This window comes from Corapipo altera, unplaced genomic scaffold (genome assembly GCF_003945725.1).
Source record: "Corapipo altera isolate COAL_440 unplaced genomic scaffold, ASM394572v1 54, whole genome shotgun sequence".
Lineage (NCBI taxonomy): Eukaryota > Metazoa > Chordata > Aves > Passeriformes > Pipridae > Corapipo > Corapipo altera.
Window position 1 is genome coordinate 9,644,297 of NW_020884902.1, and position 16,583 is coordinate 9,660,879.

Here is a 16,583-nt window from a genome sequence, read left to right on the forward strand (position 1 = left end):
CCAAGCAGGGGTGGGCAGAGGCTTTCCCAGAAACCTTAACCTCCAAAAAGCTTTCAAGGCTGCCCAGGAGAAGTAGCAGCTTCCAACTCAAGATCCAGCTAAGGGGTGTGAGAAGGTCTGGCTTGAACGAAGGTTGGGGAAGAGCAATCCTTTGCTTTTCAGCATCCACCTTATCACCATCCAGGAGCACATGGCAAAGCAGATGAAGGCTGAAGGTCGGGTGCCTGAGGTCCCTCTGTGCCTTGTCGTGCAGTTGGGTGGCTTTGGCACAAACTGGGCACAGCAGCATCACATCATGGACTCCTTGGGTGGAGACCAGCTGGCTTGGACAACCACCTCACCAGCCAAGAGAGTCAGGAGGATCCAGAATCCCAAACCTTCACATATCCCAGAGGAGCACAGAGTCTCAAGGATAAACCAAATGTTATTAGGTAGTGATGTCAACAACTGACTATTTTCCACTACTGCTTTTCTGTAGCTCACTTCTTGGTCAACCACCCACATACCCACACTGGCTGCACATGGTGTGCTCCGACCAGGCTCGATGGAAGTGAGCTTTCCCAAGAGAAGGACATCCTGCCAGGAGCTCTTCTCTTGGGAAACTTGATCTTCATCATACTACCAGAAAGCAAGGAACTCCGAAAAGAAGTGAAAAAAATAATAAACAAGGGCAGTGTTTGAGATTTCGCAGACAAGGGCCATTGAAGCCTAACAAGTTCCATGGAGTGGGCTCCTTATCAGCTGGGATTCCCTTGGAAATTATTGCCTCTAAATACAGAATTAGTCGCCTGAGAAGACAGAGCAGCCCTAAACATCAATAGCATCTGCAATTACATGTGTTAGGATGAATCAGGAGGGCATAGAGTCTCCCTGTCTGGCTACACAGGACACTAGCCCGTGGGATTGCAGGGGATCTCCCCAGCACTGCGCTCACACGTGTCTCACAGGAGCTCTCCTTCCCTGCAGGAGCTATTTTGCCTTCCTCCAGGGTGGCACCGCCTATGAGGAAAACTCTAAAAATCAAAACATTTATCCTGCATTTCCCTACACACCAGCACTTCTTGAGAGATTCAGGATGAGTCACTGTCTTGGACCATGTCCCCCAGAAAAGCTTCGCGCTCGCTGCGAAAACACGCGTCTCGTAGAGCCCTAAATCTGAAATGCCAGCCGAGCTGTCAGAGAGCCCTCACGCCCAGAGATGCACCTGGCATCGTCCAGCTCCTATTTACTAGATCTTATTTTAAAATGTCAAAGGGATTCTGCTAAGCCACAAACATGACAGACTGCTCAGACATCGAGCAAGCACCGCCGGGGCATCCCTTCCCCCAGGCACCACTGCTCCCAGCACGAGCACCTGGTGGTTCCCCCAGACACCAAAATCTGGGGGAAAAGCCTCACTTTTCACCCCAGCACAGAACAGCTTCAGCCAGATTGATCCTGCATTTTTAAAGGCAGCATCTGACAGGTAACTCTAAAGCTTTCAGGGGGGCCGGCTGAAAATTTCATGAGTAAGTAAGAACTTAAAAATAGCGTTTCTGGCCCAAGGATGCACCCTGAAGATCACTGTGCAACTGGGATCCCAGGAGGAGAGGAGGGAAAGCAGCAGAGCAAGAGTGGAATCGCACAGGGATGCTCCGGCTGCCGCTGGAGGTGACGAACGCACCCGCAGCTGCCGGAGCACAGCCGAGGGAAGGAGGTGGAAATATTGAGCCTCAAACGAGGGAAACTGCAAAAGCTCGTCGGCAAGCGGCCTCTGCACCACTCCCCCAGCCCGGCGCCGGCTGCTGTGCCGAGAAGCGTCTCCCTGGTTTTTGCACCATATGGAGTCAGCTCGCGAGTGCAAACGAGGCAAAAGGAAATAAATCTGTGCCACCGCGGCGCCGCACGGGGCTGCCGGCACCGCGTCGGGACACGGATGGGATGGGGGGAGGCTCCGCCTGCATCCCCTGGGGACGCCTTGGCAAAGAGCCCCGTCACCTGCCCAGTCCTCCCCCCCTCCGGCTGCACACGTGGGGAAGGGGATGTGGCAAAGCCAACAGGTCCGCTGGAAAGGGCAGAGCACTCCATGAGCAGACTCCGATGGGTTTTTTGCTCTGGCCCCACATCTAAATGCCCCTTCCTAAAATGCCCTGGAGACAGATCCTGGGCTCTCTCAGCTTTGCCTTTTTTTTTTTTTTCTTTTCCACTTTTGGATTTGGACAAAGCAGCCAGTGGCTGGGATCTATAACTATCCTGCATCCTACCCAAAAAACTTTCCCATCAGACTTAGCCATCTTTAGGTACATTCACACCCACAGCTGGTCTGGTGAGTAAACAACAACATGTGTTTGCCAAGATTCCCCAACAGCCATTCACACAGAGTGCCAGTGGGGCTGTGTTAAATCCTTGTCCAAATTCACCAACAGCTATCAGTGACTGCAATCACCCCCTTGGAAGATGCTCTTCCTCAAGAGGTGTCCAGGACCCCTCATGGTAAGCTCTTGGTGCATGATCCAAACTGCTGCCTCCCGCAGCTCCTGCCAGCATGAAGGCAGCACCAGGGATCCCCCCACACCAGGACCCTCTTCTGTGAGAAGGGAGGAAGCACAAGCACTGCTCTAAGGCAACCTCAAATCACAAGATTTTGCTTAGGCCAAGCTTTTCCCACAAGCTGCAGTGCCCAGCTGAGCTGCTGCATGGCCGCAGCTCCCACGGGCGCTGGGAGGTGAGGAAGAGGAGGAAGAGGAGGATGCTGGCAGGAGGTGCTGTTGGCAGCAGGCCTGCCTGGCACAGCCCTGCCTCCAACCCCAGTGCCTGCGCGGGTGCAAGCTGGGAAAAGGCTCCAGCACGAGCAGAGCCATCTGTGTGCCGGGAGCTGCGCCAAGGTGGGCTCAGGGATTACTGCCCCCCCTCCTCGCCAGGACAGTCTCCTTCCCAAGTGCTGACTTACCACACAGGTGACAGCTCACCAAAATCCTTCGGCACAGCTTGCAGGGAGGCAAGCACAGAGAAGGCCACCAGAACCACCCTGGTCACTGGCCAGACCCTGGGAAGTGCCTACAATCCACCGTGGGATAGGGATGGTCCCGGCGTGACCGGCACGGCTCCATTTCATGCAACGCCAGCTCCGCTCATTTTTAAAGCAGTGCTCGTTGATGATAAAGTTCCCCTGGAGCTCATCTCCATACCCACCTCTTCTCCTGATGACTCTGACCCATCCTCCCTGATTGTGGTTTCCTTGCTGAAATAAATCACTTTAAGTGCACATTGTGCTCTGGGTCTCATTACTGTTCATCATCTTCTGCGCAACGGAGCTGTCACAGCCTCACAAACCCTGTCACCTGGGTGACACGGGAGCCACTTGGTAGGGCAGGAAGGTGGGGAGAAGGAGCCAGCCCTTGACAAGGTACCAGGAGCTCCCCCATCCCTCTCCTCCACAGCTTTTGGACGTTGAGCTCACGCCTTCAGCCCCACGCACCCCTCATGGCACAAAAGCTCAGCAGAACAAAAGCAAGAAGGTGCAACGCACATGCAAGATGGGATTGGTGCACCAAGGACCCAGAAGGATGCCAGGAGGGATGGCAGATGCACCTTGATGGCCAAGAGGGTCTTCCTTCAGTGAGGTATGTCCCCACAGGGAAACCTCCCCCAGAAGAAGCAGAAGAAACTCTCTCTCTTCCTCAAATTTAGAGCAGAAACACCTAAAGGAGGGAAGGAGGAAGAGCCAGGCACAGGGGCAGCAAAACAGACTTTAATCCTTCTCCAGGTGGATCCTAGGCAGTGCCATATTGAACGCCTCATCACAGATGGGTGCTTCCAACTCCACGAGGTTACTCCAGATTAACCCGGAAGAGAAGATCACGGTCACACCGCACACAGTAAATCAAAAACTCTTCTGTGCCAAAACCCTGCAAGGGCCCATCAGGCAACAGCAATGCAAAGGCATCGTTTGTCTGTCACATCACTTTTGAAAGGCAAACCCTCAGAGAGAGAGAAAGGGAGCAATTACGGCTGCCACTGATCTTGGAGTGTCCACAGAGGTGGGTCTGTTGGGTTTTTATCAAGCAGGGAGTGTAAGTACCATCAGCTTCCAGATGGCCAGAGGCCCCGTGAGGGGCTGGGACCTGCCTGGAACGAAAGGCCAACCCACGCAGCAAGGAAGGAGGTGCTCATCCATAGCCATGTGGCCAACACCCACACCCCTGCATGTCAGCACGGGTGCCTGGGAAAAGAAGCTGCTTCCCAGCATCATATTTGGGAGGGTGCAAAGGTTTGGGTCTCCCATCAAGCACACAACACCTCCATAGACCCTTGAGCATGGCTGCGGAGAAGACACACTGCTGTCACACCTTCCATAAGGTCAACATTCATATTTGTCTCAAACTCTCCATCTCACCACCACAGGAAAACACCCCTCACTGCCCTGGAGACCACGGCAGGAGAAGACCCACAGAAATGTAAGTAGGACAAAAACAGAGGAGATGCAAGAGAAGATCCCCAGAGACGCAGGAGGAGAGGACCCCTGGAGGTGCACACGCACCAGGACATCCATCACCGCCAAGAAGGACTCCCCAGGCGGTCCCACAGGCTTTGCTCAGCTCTCCCAGCCCTCCCATCCCACCCCACCATCCCAAGCTGGCTGCTGCAGCCCGGAGACCCCCCGTCCCCCCCTCCTCGCCCAGGGCACTCGCACACATGTTCGCACACGCACGGAGCAGGAGGGGAAGCCGCGCCGCAGAAATAACACAGGCACACAAACAAAAGAGCACAAGCCATTAATCTGGGTGAACCAGAGGAAATGAAATCATTATGTCTGCAGCTACAACATCCCGAGGAACAAATTTCCTGCCTGGATAATAAATGGATTCTTTTGTTTCACGTTGGCCCCAACCATGTGACTCTCTTGGCCTATTCCTCATCCAAAACATCTTGCTGTATAAATACCCAGACGGGTTCGAATTTCAGCTGCTAAAAATATGTTTTAATTATAATAATATATAATAATAATAACAAGAAAAAAACCTCTCTGGATCTACAGGCTCCCCTCGCCTCTTAAACAACCTCTGAAGGCTTTCCAGCAGGCAGGCAAGCAAACAAAAAGTCCCAAAGTTGCCAAAAGCAGCTGAACAGCACAAACAGAGCCTTTGAAAGAACGAGCGAGGCACCTGAAAGCAGCCCCAGGTGAATGTTTGCAATAAATAACCCCTGTCAGAAAGATAAATGATAGGTGCATGAGTATTTTAAGAAGCACCTCCTAAGTATCTCCCAGCAGCAGGATGGGGACCAAAGCCCCACAACACACTGATGACACCTCCAAAGTGAGGGCTGAGCAGGTTTGCTTCTGAGCCAGGTTTTCTTCTGTTGGCTTTCTGATGGCTCGCTGGGGCTTGGGATTTATCCCTTAGATGGATGGGGAATGCAAGATCTGGCCTCCTCCAGCTTGGCAAGATGCTTGTCAGCTGTAGGTGTCTCAGGGGACGCAGACCCCTAGGAGAGCTGCGTGAGTTACTGGCTTCAACCACTCCTTCAGTCTGCAACTCCATCAGATCACGTGGTTAAAATCATTTTTGCATCTACCTACATCTTTTGCTTCTGCTTTCAGCTTCCCTTCGCTTGCCTTCCCAGCTTTACCAACACATCGCAAGCGCTGCAACGAGCCTCAAAACAAGACGCGGTTTTGAAGCCAAATACCAAAGTGCCTTGGTGCAAAAAGTCTGAATTATCTGGATGTTAAAGAGAGACCTCCACGAACAGAAACAAGCTGAAAAATCCTTCCAAGCCAACGGGCAGCCAGAAGCAGAAGACACAACCAAGCCCACCGTGCTCAACCACAGCTCTTACTCAGGGTTGGACTTGTTCTCCATCACCTCAAATATCCCAGCACCCCAAGGCACAACCTCTTTCTCCAACTTCACACACAGAGGAAAGCAGAGGAAACCCTCCATGGTGCATCACACCAACAAAGCCTTAATTTCATTTTCCTCTGTGGGTCATCTTTAATTTCAATTATATTTTGGATGCTGGGGAAAGTGTCCAAGCACAGCTGCTGCCTCGTTTCAGTCACTTATTGCTGCTGTTTCTTCAAGGAAGGGGAGGGGAGAAAAATTAAAAAAAAAAAAAGTCCTTGGAAACTAAATATTTACACACCCACGTAGGCTAATCCCAGAAGATCCAAGGGTGGGAAGCCTATTTAAAAAAACATCCCTAATTATTTTCCCATTTTAAAGGGAATAATCTGGCCATTAGCTCTAAAGCTTTACTTAAGTAATCACTTATTTTTCAAGAGGAATAATCCGCTGGTGTGTGCACAGACAGGACAGGGGGCCGAAAAAACATTTTTATACTCTTCCCTTGCTGTAGCTGCTGACAGTTGAGTGGCACAGAGGGGCTGGAGGCATGGGGGGCACTCAGGGGTCATCACATGCCACCCTTGGGAAGCCACCCCTGGGATGGGGACAAAGCCAGCTCAGGCAGTGATACCTCACTGGTCCCTGGATCGCACCACAAGGAAACCTCCTTTTCGGGAAAAAGGTGGGCTCTCAAGGAAATATGAGAAGGAAGAATGGGAACAGAGCACCAAACACCTCGAAAGGCCATCGGTCACCTCACAACAATGCCCTGGCAAGTGCCCATATCCCTCCCAGCAGTGTCAGGAGTGGGAAAGCACAGCAAGTTGCTACTGAAATACACTGATTTATCAACAGCATCTTCCAGTCCCTTTTTGCTGAGGTATTAACAAAACAATCCTCTTATCAGACAATGAAGCACTTTCTGCTGGAAAAAAATCTCAATAATCTGGACATGGGGATGTATGGAAAGACTTCCAAAGCCCCTCCTGTCATGGTAAAGCAAACAGCAGCAATTTGCTAATTGGCAACAGGCACTGTGCTGCTCAAGGAAATGGCCAGAGTCCTTAGGATGGGGAAAGTTTGATGATAAGACACGCACGGCGGATCATTTAGAGAGATAAAACCACGCTCGCTCTGCCGCAGCCAACTATTAAAAGTGGAGAATGTTATTTCAGGTAATAAAGAGCAAGACCTGAGGACCAGCCTGGGAATTCAAATTTACAACTTGTATCAAATTCATCTGCTGTAAAACTTCACCTAGTTTATAAGTTTCTCACCAACTTCATAAAACATGTTTTATTATTATTGTTTTCTGACTCTCCTGCCTTAATAAAATTCCTCTCCCAGCCTGTGTGGGTGTTGCATTATAAACATTTGCACTTTGATTCATTCAAGACTGCGGAAAGCTTTCAAGGTAACCTATTAGGAATACTTTAAATGGTTCAAAGACATCCCAGTTTCCCCTGAACACCGCAAAGCTTTAAAGAACAAAATAAAAACGTGCCTTGCCGCAGAGCCACCTCCAAAAATCTGCTGGGCCCGTGACTCAGGAGATGACATTTGGGAACAACCAAAGCACACACCAGACCCGTGGGGTCCAGAGTGGGAAAACATAGGAGTTATTGAGGCACAGGGTAAGGTGGGTGCCTGCCCATCACTCCTCAAGCCCCATCAGCAGGGAGCCCTGGGGATGCTGCAAGTGGGTCCCACTGGTGGGAGGCAGCTGAACCATCTTCAGGGATGCTACTGAGTGAATTCCACTGGTGGGAGGCAACTGGACCATCTTCAGGGATTCTGCTGAGTGGGTCCCAATGGTGGGAGGCAGCTGGGCCATCTTCCCCCAAGTTAGGGACAGTGGAAAAGCAGGGATTTCCCCATTCCCATGAGCCCTGGCAGCAGAGCCCAGCGCTGGCACACAAAGGCAGAGCTGGAGGAGGCTCAAAGCAGAGCCCTTCTCAAAGCAGCCCCTCTTCTCCAGCCTCATCCAGAGCCCCTGGAAGTTAACAGTGTCTTTCCACAGCCTTGGTCGGGCTCCGGAGCGGGGCTGTGAGTGCAAGAGCTCCCATGAGTGCCCAGCAGTGCAGCCACTGCGGGAATAACCCACACATGGCACACGGAGCGAGAGTAAAGCTGATCTTTAAATACTGAACACAATTAGGTCGTGACCTTACAGCACCCACCAGCCAGCACCCAGCTCCTCTCCTCCACAAGGTCGGCTGCGGCATCCCTGGGTCAGGGGCAGCACTGCCAGCTGATGGACAGAGCTCAGGAGGGCTTGACCCAACCTGGGGCCAAAGAAAAAGACATTGATGCCTTTAATTCCTGCACAGCTGGTGCTTTTCTTCATTTCACTGAGCAAGACAGAGGCTACCTGGCACAACAACACGGCTCGAGATGCCACACATCACTCCCCAGGAGACATGGCACGGAGCTGATCCTCCTCTATTTTATGACACCAGAAATTACCCCTTTACAGCTCCATCTCTGGTCCAAATGACATCACTTGATGTGATCTCACAGTGCCTCTGTTGAGACCCTGATGTGTTCAAACAATCTAGACCCTCACCAGCAATTTCCTCTCAAGGGGCAGCAAAGGCCACGCATCTCCAAGAGACTTGCATGGAGCTTCTGGAGAGCTCCAGCCAAACCCCACAGGCTGGGGAGCAGCTCCGTGTGTCTTGGGTTTGCCTGCAGCCAGCTCATGCCCATAATTTCCATTATTAAATTAAAGATCACTGCCTTAAAAATAACCACAGCAGAAGCGCAGGGATGGAGTTACCACTGAAGGCACCTCCGGGCTGCTACAGACTGCAGGCAAACACACCCATGAAGCAACCTCACCAGCTCCACGGGTACATCACAGGAGGCAAAGGTGCTGGACTAGCCAAAAACATTATAAGAAGTACTTCTGACAGTACAGTTCTGACAATTCTGTTATTTCCAAACACGTTTGTTTCAAATGAAAAGCAGAGCCAGCACCTAATGGAGCACTCCGAGAGCACCCTGCTCCTGTTCGGGCCCTACATGTTCATCTCCTTCCTTGGGCATTTGGAAATAGGATGGGTGAAAAATCAAAGTGCCCAGCCACCACTAAGGTCAGCCCCAGCCTGTGCCCAGTACATCAGGCTGTCTCCCTCCCAGCTCCCCCCATCCTGAGGGCAGTGGGACCGGAGCAGACCCACACAGACAGCCCCGATCTCCTCCTGCCTCTGGAGGATGGTGTTTCCTTTTCAACTCTTCTGCCAAGTTCCTGGTTTGCCCGAGGAAGATGTAATTCACACCCCTTTGCCTCTTCTGTGGTGATTTAATGTCTTTTGAGCAAGAAGCAATTATCCTCCCATCAACAGGACCCCAGCGAGGACAATAATGAGGCGGCTCCAACCCCGCGGCTACGGAAGCGGCTGAAGCAAGCGGAGGCCTCGAGTAATCAAAGGCCCGTCCCTGGCCTCTGATTGCTAAAAAAGAAATTAAAAACCTCCATAAAACTTCAAACGTTGCTGTTCCCTGCTCCATCCCTCAACCCGTGGTGTGAGTTTTAGCACCAGGAGAGAGGGGACCAACACCAGCTCTGGGTCCACCCTGGCTTTGTCACCCGACTGTGTTTTGGGTGTCACTTGCTGGCTCACCCGCAGCACCCCACAAGGAGAGGACACAGGGGATTGACCCCGTGCTCAAAGCAGACACTGTTTTCCCAGGTTTTGGGGCTGAAGGAGAAGCAGCCTCCACCTGAAATTGAGCCCAGGAGGCAACAAGAAGGTGACCTGCCCTGCCCAGGACGTGCAAAAAAAGATGTCCCCATGCTCTGCCCTGCAAATGTAAAGAAAATAGGGAAAGGGTGGGAAAGATGTGGATGTGCAACAGGTCTTGGGGTTTGCAGGACTGGAGAGGGTAGACAGCAAAACCAGGAGAGGAGAACACCCAGTGGGCTGAGCTGCCCTTCCCCTCAAAAATGTAATATACAGCCAGGCAAAGACACCAAAACCCAGCCATGCACAGAGCAATCCAAGGAAAAGGCTGGTTGGGTTTAAATAATCCAAAGCTTGGTGCCCAGTTGCTGCTGGGATGTGGCACAAAGGGTACTGGTGATTGTAGAGGCAGGCAGGTTGTGAGAAGGACTTTTGGGGAGAAAATATCATGAAATAATCCTCTGAAGTCACGATGAAGACCCCACCAAGGATGGGATGAAACGGCCTAAAAGTGAGGATTTCCACAGCCTGTCACCTATTCCCAGTTACCACATTTACTCATTGCATAACAAATTAAAGCTTAATCAGCTCCAACCACCAGTAACCCCGACTGGATGCCTCTACAGATAATAAACATTTTATTCACTACACAAACGAGCACATACCTGAGGCTCCACTAATCTCTAATTACTTGGCATGGCTATTTCCAAATTATAAATAAATAAATAAATAAAATCCTAGAATCACAGAATGGTTTGGGTCAGAAGGAACCTTAAAGATCATCTCTTTCCAACCCCCTGCTATGGGCAGGGACACCTTCCACTAGATCTTAATAATAACCTAAATAACCTTACTACTGTTAAAAAGAAAAAAAAAAAAAAAAAACAAGATTAACTTAATACTGTATTTTTTTTTTTCCTCCCCCCATCTGGAAAGATCTTGAAAGGACTCCACCTGCTTATTAAGGGGAATGACTGAGAAAACAAGCAAATTAACACTCAACTAACTAAAACCAATCTTATCTCTCTTGTTTTCCAAGCAACCACCTGCCATCACCTTCCACTGGTCCCATAAGTGGATGGCACAGAGATGCCAGCCATGGGGATGCTCTGGGGTTCCTCTCCTCCCACATCAAGAGCATCCCTGGTTTAGGTTGGAAGAAGCAAGGCTGAAGGACAGTCATCCTCCCCATCCAAGGCTTGGCACAAGCCCCTTCCCCTTTGAACTATTGCCTCTGTGATTTTTCACCACAGGGCTCCCAGCAGGGACTTATTAAAGCCAGACCAAAGCACGTCTTGCTTTAATAGTAATTAGGTCACCCTGGGTTGTGGGCTTAGCAGGCAAAACTATAATTATTTAGAAACATCAAGTTTAAATGCCGAAGAGTCTTAATGGAGCTCAGCTAATTAACCAATTTCAACTAAGTAACTGATTAGCTTAAAAAGAAAAAAAAAAAAAAGATAAATCAATGATCATAGACAAAAACATTTTCTTTTAACAGGTTGTTTTCTTGCAGTAATTCTCAATTGCACAAATGGAGCCCAACAACCCCCGCTAACCAAATATTATCGTAATTAAATATTCAACAGAAAGCCTCTTCAATTATTCAAAAGACTGATAACACTTGATTATAATTGGGGTGGTGGGAAGAGGTTTGCAGGAGCAGGGATTGCGCACACCATCCAGCTCCGGTCGCTGACGCAAACCCACATGGGCAGACGGGTCGTGGCATCGGCACAGGGTGCTGGTTCCAGCCACCACTCCCATCCCTCAAACCACACCGGGGGCAGGCGGATGCTTTCCAGCCCAGACGTGAGAAAACAGACCAGATGGTCCACAGGCTTTCTGGATTTCTGTTATTAGACCAAAAATTTAGGGGGCTAATGGCCAGTTTCCAGGTTTGACACCATTTCCCGATGGCAGCGCCGTTCCCGCAGCAGAGGAGCGGGAGGAAAAGCAGACCCCTGTGCATCGTTACAATTCACTAAGCAGCATTACCATAGGAAATTACAAATTAGTTTTTCAGCAGAGGATACGGGCGTACTCAGATTAGCCATGGAGAAACTACAGAACCTTCCAGCCCATTCATCAAAGTTCCAACTTCCAGGGAAATGAAACAATAATAAATATTGAGCAGGGAAAGTTAATCTCCGCTGAACACGCTTTAATAATTCAAAAGTTGTGAGAAATAAATAGATAAATAAAGTGCAGATCCTTTCGCTCCTACGAACACACATCCTCTGTTTTTCTCACCATTTCTCGTGATGTGACTTGGTGGAAAATGGATGGTGACCGAAATAAAACAACTTCAAAAATTCAGCTGCGGCTGGAAGTGACTCAGGGAAGGAGGGAGCCCATCCACTTTTGCCACTTATCTGGGAAGCTGTAGAGCTGATTTGGGCAAGAGTTTGCTGTCATTGTCCCTAAGGAAAGGGCAGTGTTGGCTCTACCTGCTGCCTGCAGCAGCTCCATGCCCATTCCCTTCCCTGCACGCTTCCAAGCAGCCTCTCACGCCACTCCTTCTTGCAAAGACTGTGGTTTTACCTCTAAAACTGGACAGTGGAACAACCAGCTACGTGTCCACCCAGAGTCCCAGCTCTCTCCTGACGTTACTCTGCCATTGCTCCACCCCTTTCCACACCTTTCTGCTCCCCCTCTAACCTGAGGGGGGATGCCGCAGGCTCAGCAAGCGCCATTCCCAGGTCACGATGTCCTCTGGATTCACATCCATTTGCCTTCCCCACCACCCACCACCACTCCACAAGGTGCTCTCAGTCACCAGGGAACCTGAATTCCCATCCCCGGTTTACCTGCACCCCTTCCATCACACCAGTGACCTCCATAAGTGACTCGCACTCCAAATTCCTACCATTCCAACCGAGGACATGCCTTCCCAAACTGCCACCCACCCAACATCCAAGCCTAACATTTGCCTCACTCAAGCACTGATGCGTTCAATGCCTGAGAGCTCGAATGTTTGCAGCAGGAGAACAAGGTCAAACTGAAATGCGCTTTCAAATCCTAATGAATATTTGGCAAAAACATTCCCTTTTTCCCTTTCCCAACTCCAGCTATTTACTCAGCCTTGCTGTGCTGTTAAATGGCTCCTTATTCCCACCATGTCTGCTCAGAGGCACCGGAGCACCCCGGCATCCTTTGGACAGCATCACACAAGTCTGGGGCTCGCTTGCATCAGCCTCATCCCTCAGCATTCCCGCTGCACCAGGACCACGGTTTCCAGGACTTTGCTGATCTGATTGGCATTGAGTTACCCATTGCCCAAGGTACTGTTTCCCCCTTTTCATTAAATCTGAGCACTTCTTTAGCTTGCAGAACCCATCTCTGCTAGAAACATGTATTCAGCACCGTGTCCGGATCCAGAGCCAGATGAACACATTTGGGCTCCTTCATCATCAAACATCCGTATTTTCTTCTGATTTTTTAGGCCAGTGGAAGGTTTACACTCTGGCCTGTTGTGTCAGGAGCTGCACCCAGGATGGCTGAGAGGCCACCTTGCAAACCCCCTGGCAGTTCATGTCACAGTAGTTAGGGCCACCAAACACATGCAGCAACCCAACATCCAAAAGACCAGGAAAATAAATATATTTATCACAGACTCCCACCTTATCCATGAGTGGAAACACCAGCAATTAGTCAAAAAAAGGCAACCCAGGCACCTGCGGTCTCAAGCTCCTTTTCCATGACTTGACAAAATGCTTTCCCTTGAGGTTGACAAGATCTGGGCTCACTCACCACACCGAGAATAAGGGTTTTCCCCTTAGGGCTTTCTTTTCCTTCCCCAGGCAGCTTGTGCAAAAAAAAAAAAAAAAAAAAAAAACCAACAACCAAAACAAAAGTAAAGGGATGGCTGGATAGTAGCACTTGTAAATTCCCACGCAGGACACTAGCACTTGCAAATTCCCTCTTGGAGACTTATTTCTAGCTTCTCCCTGGGAACGGCTGTGCTGCGGGCGGAGCAGCTGGGCCAAAGGTGGGAGCCCACATGGTGCTGGTGGCGGTGGGAAGGGCAGGGCGGCCGCCGCTCTCAGCCTGCTCGGCACAGGCACAGGCTCCGCTCCGGCGCCGGGCGGAAGCGCAGGAAGCCCAAAGGATGCCCTGCAACAGATGTGCACATCCCGAGCCAAGGCGGGAGGAGAGGGGCGCCCGGGGCGGGCAGCACGCGAGGAGCAGGATCCAGGGACGTCGCTCTCCAACCAAACCCCATCCCTGGTCCTCTCCCAGGCTTGCAGTTCCCAAGCGAGTGGATAAGCACGGGAAGCAAAGCTAAGCCGGATCCGCCAGCCCCCAGCAGGGCTTTCCAGCTCCCTCCTGCGCTTTGCTTATCGTGATGCTGCAAGCGCGGAGAGGAAAACGTGGGTTTTAAAAGAGCAGACGCGAGGCAGGGACGCAGAGATGAGCGGGGAGGCAGGTGAAATAGTGAAGGAGCTGCACCAAAATGGTCATCAGCCCCACCTGACACCTCCAACCCCGAGTTAAAACGTACATCGTCAGCCCATTACCACCCTCTCTATATGCTAAATGGGATTATATTTGGTTCAGCTAACACGAGAGAGAGCACGCGAGCGGCTCCTGAGTGATTGCAGGGTGTGGGAGAGACGGAGTATTTGGCGCTGCCATCTCCTCGCGTCCTTCTTCCTCTTTCCAAGCCACAAAAAAATTTTAAAATTAATACAAACATCCAGGTGTCCGGCAGAAAAGGATCAGCTAAGCCACAAGATTTGGTAAAAAAATCAAGGAACCGTAAAAAAAGTCAGACGAGCGACTGTACTACCTCCAGGTTCGCGTGCCGCAGGCAATGAGTTAGCAAGGTTTTATGGAGGATAACGGGAGCGGGTGGTAGGCAGCCCCGGCCCTGACCCCGGCTGCATCCTCCTCCCCTCCAGCCGGGTCCAGACCCCCAGACATCTCCCCCCGCCATCCCAGAAAAAAAAGACTTTTTGTCTCGCTGGCTGATTTGGGATGCAGGGAGCCATCCCTCGCTCAGCTGCTCCCGCAGCCCCGGGCAGAGCCGGGCGCCCGCCGTGGGTTTGTCTCGCTGTCAGAGAGGGCTGCCAGCAAATCCAGCCTTGTGGATGCTCCAGGGGGAAAGCAAGACCCCAGGGCAGGTCAGGCCCTAGGAGATGCTTCAGCTCCATCAGAGAAACCCACTTTTCAACCTAGCAAATTCAACGTCTGCTCCAAGAGATTCAATAAGACTTAAATAAACCCCATAAAAAGGCGTTTTCTTTATGTGACCACGCCAGAAGGATCTCGCCTTGACTCCAAATCAGATGCGATTGCTCTGCCTCAGAAATCCCCCGTCCAAAATTTTCCCTGAAATCTGAGATCTCTCCTAGGATACTACTTTACTATCCAAGCAACTTCCTCATCAGAGTAGAAATACCACCGCTCCTCAACAGGTTCGGTGCCGGGCAGGGACGCTGGCTCTGCCAGTGCTCCCGGGGATGGCTCGGGACAAGCCGGGGAACACCCCGGGTGACACCCAGGAGTGCCCTCGGACCGGGAAGAGAGCCGAGGTGTCCCAGCCAGCCGCGATTCCAGCAGTGCCTCAAGCAGCTGACGCTGCAAACGCCGGCGAGCCGAGCGCTGCGAACAGGTCCTGCCTCTTCACGTGCGGCTTCGGCAAGGCACCGGCACCAACACCTCGAGGCATTCCTACGGAGATGCGATGAGGCGAGGAAGCCCGAGGAATACGAAAAGCCAACACCTGCGTCAGCCAAAAGCCCGTGGAAAAGGGATGCTGCAGCAAGAGGGCCTGCCCGCCCCGATCCGACAGCTGTGCTTGTGAGCGGAGGGCACAAACCCCACTGAGACCATCGCGGCAGCATTCCAGCTCCTCGCTGAGCCGGAATCTCCGGCCACCTCCGACAGCTTCCAGCTGAGCCACAACCACGCTCACATTATAAATCCCCCCGAGGAGGGTCCAGCCCCACATCGGCCAGCAGCGGTTTGAGATCCCGCGCACCATCTCCGTGTAACCACACACTTCTCGCTGCCCACCAGCGAGAGGCTGCACCACGTCCCCTGCCACAGCCACCGCTCAAGCGCTGGGCAAGCCCTGCCGCGAGCCTGTGCTGTACCAGGAAAAAAAGGTGGCAGTGACAAAATAGAGAAAAAAAATAAAATAAGCGATACTTGTCCTACCAGGCCTACCGCCCGGAGCCTGGGTCTCGGCTGTGAGCCTTCCCGGTGCCCAGTGAATCCCACGACCAGGCAGGAGACAGCGAAAAGACCGCAGCCCACCGGCACGGGGATGGGCACGCACCTGCCCTGTATCTCCACGGACGGGCAAGCATCCCCCGGCTCGGTTCATCCCAGGGAACGGAGCCCACCTGCCCACGGCTCCCGGCGCATCCATCCTCCGTCGGCGCTGGGAGGAGGAAGGTTTGCCAGAGGCAGCTCTGAGCACCGCCACGGCCCCCGCAGCGTCCCCGGGGACCCGAGGGGACCCAGAGGAGACCCCGCAGGCGGCCCCACCGCGGCCCCGGGGACCAGAGTGGGGGGGACCCAGAGCGGTCCCTGGGGCGGCCCCACCGCAGCCCCGGGCAGGGCTCCGTCGCGGAGGGGACCCGACCCGGAGCAGCCGGATCCGGGCGGGTTCCCCCCGCCATCCCCGGCCCCTTGCCGGGAGCACCCTCTGGCACGGGCTGCCAGCACCGCGGGATGGCACCGGCGGCGGGGCCCCGGGGCCAGGATGCAGCTCCGCGCCGGTGCCGCACGGCGGGGGGAGCTGCTCCCCGGCTGCTCCCACCGCGGCTCCGCATCCCGCCCGCTCCCGGCGGTCCCGTTCGCCGCTCACCTTCCACGGCGGCCGCGGCGGCGGCCAGGCAGAGCAGCACCACCAGATCCGCAGCCATCGCCTCCTCGGGCCCCGCAGGCGTCAGCCGCTACCGGCGGGCGGCCGTGAGCGGGCATGGGGGTGCGTCCGCGGGCCGGGTCGGGCCGGGGCAGGGCGGGCCGGGGCCGGGACGGGCCGGAGGCGCAGCCGGTGCCGCTCCCCGCCCGCCCGGGTCACATCGCAGCCGCGAGTGGCGCGCGCGGCCACGCC

At 52.9% G+C, this 16,583-nt stretch overlaps 1 protein-coding gene across 1 annotated transcript in view; it reads right to left on the minus strand.

Annotated features, from left to right (window-relative positions):
• The window catches only part of EPHB1 (EPH receptor B1), a 77,175-nt gene extending 60,679 nt beyond the window's left edge, over positions 1–16,496 (minus strand). Inside the window, exon 1 of the mRNA XM_027650575.1 lies at positions 16,335–16,496. Within this exon, the coding sequence (XP_027506376.1) occupies positions 16,335–16,392 (58 nt within the window). The 5' untranslated portion in view covers positions 16,393–16,496. The remainder of the gene's footprint in view (positions 1–16,334) is intronic.
• Positions 16,497–16,583: the final 87 nt, after the last annotated feature.